The sequence below is a fragment of the Sorex fumeus genome, unplaced genomic scaffold (genome assembly GCF_029834395.1).
Source record: "Sorex fumeus unplaced genomic scaffold, SorFum_2.1 ptg000122l, whole genome shotgun sequence".
NCBI lineage: Eukaryota > Metazoa > Chordata > Mammalia > Eulipotyphla > Soricidae > Sorex > Sorex fumeus.
The window spans coordinates 14,271,942-14,278,065 of NW_026606179.1; the positions used below are offsets into that span (position 1 = coordinate 14,271,942).

Sequence of the window (6,124 nt, forward strand, 5' to 3'; positions counted from 1 at the left end):
CCCGGGGGGCCTCCGGCCAGCTCTGGTTGATTAGCATGTGAAATTCCCGCATTGGGCTGCGGACACTGGGGCTGGGAATGGAGGACAGATCCTGGCCCTGACCTCAGGGGATTTGAATTGAGTGGAGAGGACAGCCCACAAACAGTTCTGATATTATGATACAGACTGTGCCAGGAGAAAAGAAAACGTGTTAAGTGTGGAGGGTGGGGCCCGGTGTTGATGCCACTTCAAACAGTGATCAGAGAGCTGCAGGCAGGCAAGTTCAAGGAGGCCCGGTGGAAGGAGGTGAGACAGTTGGCTAATGAGTTCTAGAAGGGCATTCTAGGACTAGGAGCGAATCCGAGGTACACGAACGCCAACCTCCTCTGCTCAAAACCTGCCTCCGAAGACCAAGACCCTCTTGCTTGGGGATTTTATTGGGGGAAGGGCAGAGGTGCTCAAGGGTTACTCTGGAGGTGCTGAAGGCACCAGCTGCGCTCAGGTTGGGTTGAATCGGGATTGGCTACATACAAGGGGAGTTCTCAAGTGCCAAAGAGTTTCTTGGATCTAACCCAGACCCCCCACCCCCACCCTCCTGAGCTTCCTCCCATCATTAGTCTGGAATTTCCAGGTTGACCAGCCCCTCAGCTCCCTCAAACTCTACTGTCTGCTTCCCTGGGGAAGGAAGAACACTGAAAGCCTCCATCCCATTAACCCGTCCAGTCCTTAGAACCAGTCGTAGCATGCTTTTTTTTTTTTTGAACCAGAAAGGCCAGCGCCTTTCCCACTGGATTCTCTGGCCCATGCCATTTGTCACTGTAGAAGACACTTTTTTTTCTTTTTTGTCTTTTTGAATGACACCTGGCAATGCTTAGGGGTTACCTCCTGGCTCTGCACGGAGGAATTATATACTATCGCTCTGGCCTCCTTACAAAGTCACGAAGGCAAAGAAAATGAGGAACAGAATAATCAAGCTTGAAGTTAAGAAGCTTCAAAAGGCAGCTCTCCTGAAAGCTTCTCCCAAAAAAGCCGCTACTGCAAAGGGTGCAGCCACAGCCACTGCTGCTGCAAAGGTTCCAGCTAAAAAGGCTGCTGCAGGCAAGAAAGTCCCTGCCCAGAAGGCTCCTGCACAGAAAGCTGCAGGCCAGAAGGCAGCAGCATCTCCTAAAGCACAAAAGGGTCGGAAAGCTCCTGCTCAGGAAGCAGCTGCTCCAAAAGCATCTGGCAAGAAAGCCTAAGAGCACATAGAGTAATAAAGATTCTTGTTGACAAAAAAAAAAGAGAAGAAGACACTCTTTATTTTACCTACTTCTCTGGTCCAGAGCGATCTCCCTGAGCAAATGGGTGGTATTATAGAGGGGTGATGCTGGTTCACTGCCCTCTGTCTCCTAGCTCTACAAGTACACACAGGGCACTCAGCACTTTGTAATGTTGGCCCAGCACAGTTTTCTTGTCCTACGTTGAATGAAGAAGTGCTGATGATTAGAAGGTGACCAGTTCGGAGGATGACCCTGCTATTTTCTGGCTGGAGACAGGGTTTGGAGGACACACACCACACACACACACACACACGCATGCATTCTGTGCCTCTGTTCCACCAGCCCAGATATGGCATCAGAAATTGCCCTTCAGGGGCTGGAGCGTTAGCACAGCGGGTAGGGCCGTTTGCCTTGCATGCGGCCGACCCAGGTTAGATCCCCTGAATCCCATATGGTCCACCCCCCACCCCCACCTCCCCCGGCACCGCCAGGAGTAATTCCTGAGTGCAGAGCCAGGAGTAACCCCTGAGCATTGCTGGGTGTGACCCAAAAAGAAAAAAAAAAGAAAAGGAAAGAAACTGCCCTTCCTTGGGGCGGAAGCGATCGATGGACAGGGTGGGAAGGCTCTTCCCTTGCACGCGGCTGACCTGGGGTCCACCCCCAGCATCCTGCACGGCCAGGAGCGACCCCTGAGCGCAGCAGCGGAGCCAGGAGTCGTCCCTGAGCATCGTCAGGTGCTGCCCAGCCCGGAAAAAAGAAAGAAATCGCCCTTTCCCGGCGCGGTGGGATCCTTCACGAGGACTGGCCACCCCGCCTCTGCGGGTGGGCAGCGCCCTGACCGGATTGGGCGGCGGGTGGGGCCCCTGGCCGCGGCCCCGCCCTCAGGCCCCACCCCGGGGGCGGAGCCACAGGCCGGGCCAGCACGTGTAAGAGGAGTTCGCGGCGGGTCGCCGCAGCCACTCACCTGAGCGCCGCGGTCCGAGCGCGCACGGCTTGCGCGTCCTCCGCCCGCGACTCATGTCCCGCCGCAAGGCCGGCTGCATGCCCCGCCGAGTGGAACTCGAGCCCGCCAGCAGCTCGGACGACGAGCTGGAGATGCCGGACCTCGTCATCGACGTGAAGCTCGAGCCGGACGCGCGGCCCCTGCAGGCCCCGGCGCTGGAGGAAGCGCCCGCGCCGGGGAGCTTCAGGAGCGAACCCTACTTCTGCTACCCGGAGCCCGAGGCTTCCGTCCAGCCCGCGGACGCGCGGGACCCGTGCTGGGCCACACTGATCGCCAGCCCTTTCGGTGAGCGCGCGCCCCGCCTCCCCACCCGTGGCACCGCGCCCCGCGGGGACCACCCCCTCGCCGGTCCCCGACCCCCTGCCCCTCCCCCCGCCCCTCGGCGTGCGCGGCCACTCGGAACCCCCAGCCCTCATCCTGGCCCCACCCGGTGCTCACCAACCCGCTTCCTCCCTGCAGACCGCCAGCCCTGCACCGAGAAACACCCCGATCTGTTGACCTGCGGCCGCTGCCTGCAGGCCTTCCCGCTGGAGGCCATCACGGCCTTCATGGACCACAAGAGGCTGGGGTGCCAGCTGTCCAGAGGCCCCAGCCCCGGCCAGTACTCAGGTAAGTGCGGTGGCCGCGCCCGGCTTCCTGTGAGAAAGGGGCCGAGCTGGACCGGCGGGCAGCGACTGTACTTCCCCTTTCTCGCTCCCCTTTCGGGTGCAGCCTAGGCGTGGCCAGGGCCTGCCCTGTCCCCAGGGCTGGGACTAGTGGTGAGGGGGTGGTGGAGGCAGGGGCCAGCCTGCCGGGCAGGCAGGGAGGGCCGCCCACAGGGTGTGGCCAGCTCCAGTCTGGGGATTTGCCATGATCGTCGCCCCCCTCGAGTCCCCAAATCTGGTTTCACTTCTCCTTCCCCTTGGCCAGAAATAACTGGCCAGGTGGCTGGACCAGGGTGGCAGTAAGCGGGGAGGACCTCTGGGGAGGGCAGTGGCCTGGAGAGAGGCCAGCTGGGAGGAAGATTTTTACCACTTGCTGCCTCTTTCCCACTTCTGCTCCTTCCGATGGACGGGCCCAGGGGTGCCCCTTGGTCAGCCGGGAAGCGGGGTGCCTGTAGTGTGTGTGCCCCCCCCAGGGGCTCTCCCAGGCCTGCCTGCTGGGAAGCCCCTGGTTTGAGTCAGGTCTCTGGCCATGCTGGACACCTGAGTCCATTCTCTCAGGCAGGACCTAAGATGCCTTTCCAGGGTGGGCATCTGAGTGGGCTGGGGGCGCCTCCAGGCTCCGTGGGGTCTTTCTAGATGTTTGGGGTTTTTTTTGCATATCTTTTTGTTTCCCTTTGGGTGCCAGAATTAGAACCCAGAGCCTCATGCATCCAAAGCAGTTCTGCTAGGAGGGTGCCATTCCCAGCCTCCGAGGTTTTTTGAGAAATGGATTACCTGCCCTGGGTTCCCTGGAGAGAGGGTCTGAGAAGCCCAGTGCCTAAGGCCAGGCTGGGCAGGGGGTGTGGCCTCTCAGGCCTAGCAGGTCTGGGACAGGATTAAGGGGACTGAAGCCCCGAGGGCTCAGCTAGCCTGGTCCTGGTTCTGTGCTTCCCCATCACACTGCCTTCAAAAGGAGAAGGCCCCTGAGGTCCCCAGATTCTAGCCACTAAGGAAAGTGAAGCTCCGAGATGGGGCGTTTTTTTGTTTGTTTTTATTTTTGTTTTTTTGTATTTTTTGTCCAGGGTTACCCAGCTCAGAGGCAGGACTCAGAACTGGGGGCCTTGAAACGTTTATACACTACCCCTGGGTTCTCTGCATCCATCAACCGCCCCCAGGCTAGGATTTGAAACTGAAGGGCCAGCCGGTCCAGAAGCTGCCACAGGGACAGTGGCCAGAGAGGACAGGCCCGGAAGGCTATATGCCTCATGCCCCTCCCTGGGGGGCTTCCGGGGCCACTCGGGGCCCTCCCTGCTAATTCCTTGAAGAAGGCAGGTTTGCCCTTTTTTCCGTAAGCCAAACAGGTCTGGGAACCTCAAGTCTAGACAAAACACCAGGTTGGGGAGTTATCATTTGGGGTCCGGGCAGAGGGCGGGGAACTAAGTCACTCTCTGTGTGGCTTCTAAGCTTGTCCCCATCCAGACCTGGACCCGCTCTCTGGAGACAGGGATGCGGGGATGATGGGAAGCTGTTTCTGTGTGTCTGTCTGGGTTTGAGGCACACCCTTCAGTGCACAGGCCCACTCCTGGCTCTGTGCTCAGGAGACCCCCTGTGGTGCTAGGGATGGAACCATGAAGGATTGGCTGCACACAAGGCCAGAACCTCAACCCCTGTGCGAGCTCCTGGGTCACATGCTGTTTTTTAGTGCACAATCTGCCTTGCACTCCCTGTTTCTGGGTTGGTACCCCAGCTCTGCCCCTTCGCTGCTGTGTGAGAGGTGTGGGGACCAGTGGATGTCAGGGAGTCAGGGAAGACCCGGTTGAGCTCGGGCAGGAAGCCCAAGCCTGTCCCTCTCCGGCCAGGTCCTGGATCCCACGAGCCCCAAACATTCGGAGCTCTCCAAGCCCAGAAATCACCCCTTGGGCGGCAGCAGCATCCACAGGGGTGCTGTCTTCTCCGGGATGCCCCCTAAGCGCCTCCCACTCTCTCTGCAGATCACCCCGAGGACCTGAAAGTCCTGAGCTGCCTCCGCTGTGGCCGCCAGTTCGCCGGTGCCTGGAGGCTGTTGCGCCACGTGCAGTGGGACCATGGACTGTCCATCTACCAGACGGAACCCGAGAGCCCTGAGGCCCCGCTGCTGAGCCTGGCTGAGGTGGCCGCTGCCGTGTCCCCCGTGGCAGGGCCGGAGACCGAGATCAAGGTCAAGGTGCCGCGGCCAAGCAGCCTGGGACGCCGGAGCCCCACCTGCCCGGTGTGCACCAAGACCCTGAGCTCCTTCAGCAACCTCAAGGTCCACATGCGCTCCCACACGGGTGAGCGGCCCTACGCCTGCGACCAGTGTCCCTACGCCTGCGCACAGAGCAGCAAGCTCAACCGCCACAAGAAGACCCACCGGCAGGCACAGGCCCTGAGCCCCTGCCCAGCGCAGCCCCCCAGCCAGGAGCAGGCGGCCGCGGCCCCTCCTGAGCCCGCGGCCCACGCCGCTGCCCCGGCCAGTGCCCTCCAGCCCCATGGCGGGGAAGGGGCCGGGGCAGCTGCCACGGCAGGGATCCAGGAACCCGGGGCACCTGGGCTGGGGGCTCAGGCAGGCCCCAGCGGGGATGCCTGGAGCACTGCCCCCCAGGAACAGCACATGGACCCTGCCAAGCCCCAGAAGCCATCCCCCAAGAAGGCGCCCAAGGCCGGGGGCAAGAGCCGCGGGCCGGGCGGCAGCTGCGAATTCTGCGGGAAGCACTTCACCAACAGCAGCAACCTGACCGTGCACCGACGCTCGCACACCGGCGAGCGGCCCTACGCCTGCGAGCTCTGCCCCTATGCCTGCGCGCAGAGCAGCAAGCTCAACCGGCACCGCCGCATGCACGGCCTGGGCGCCGACGGCCCGCGCTTCCCCTGCCCGCACTGCCTCGTGCCCTTCGGCCTGCGCGCCACTCTGGACAAGCACCTGCGGCAGAAGCACCCCGAGGTGGCTGGGGAAGCCTGAGCTGCAGGCCGCGCCCCTCCTCCCACCCCGGGCGCCCTGATGTGAAACCCTGTCCATCCCCCCCGCCCCAGTAAAACCTCCCCCTGACTACCTGCATTTGCACTCTGGCTTTCTTGGGGTGTCGGGGTGGGGGGAGGCTGGGCAGACCGGTTTGGGGTGAGGGGTGAGGGGAGGCCAGCCCGCGGCGCCACAGGACTGGCACAGAAAGCCGCGCTCCCGGTTCCCGGCCAGGGCGAGGCCGGGCAGAGGCCTGGGCCTGTCACCAGAGGCCCTGGGCAAAGTC

The 6,124-nt window shown here is 61.8% G+C and overlaps 1 protein-coding gene across 2 annotated transcripts; it reads left to right on the forward strand.

Annotated features, from left to right (window-relative positions):
* Positions 1-2,208: 2,208 nt before the first annotated feature.
* Positions 2,209-5,841, forward strand: ZNF296 (zinc finger protein 296). Of its 2 annotated transcripts, none has more exons than XM_056135518.1 (3): positions 2,209-2,526; positions 2,701-2,850; positions 4,856-5,841. In XM_056135518.1, exons 1-3 carry the CDS (start codon positions 2,256-2,258, stop codon positions 5,839-5,841), a joined length of 1,407 nt encoding a protein of 468 aa, XP_055991493.1. In that variant the 5' UTR covers positions 2,209-2,255. The 2 variants fall into 2 exon arrangements, with proteins under 2 accessions (XP_055991493.1, XP_055991492.1); XM_056135517.1 differs by having other exon boundaries at positions 2,209-2,445; positions 2,599-2,850.
* Positions 5,842-6,124: the final 283 nt, after the last annotated feature.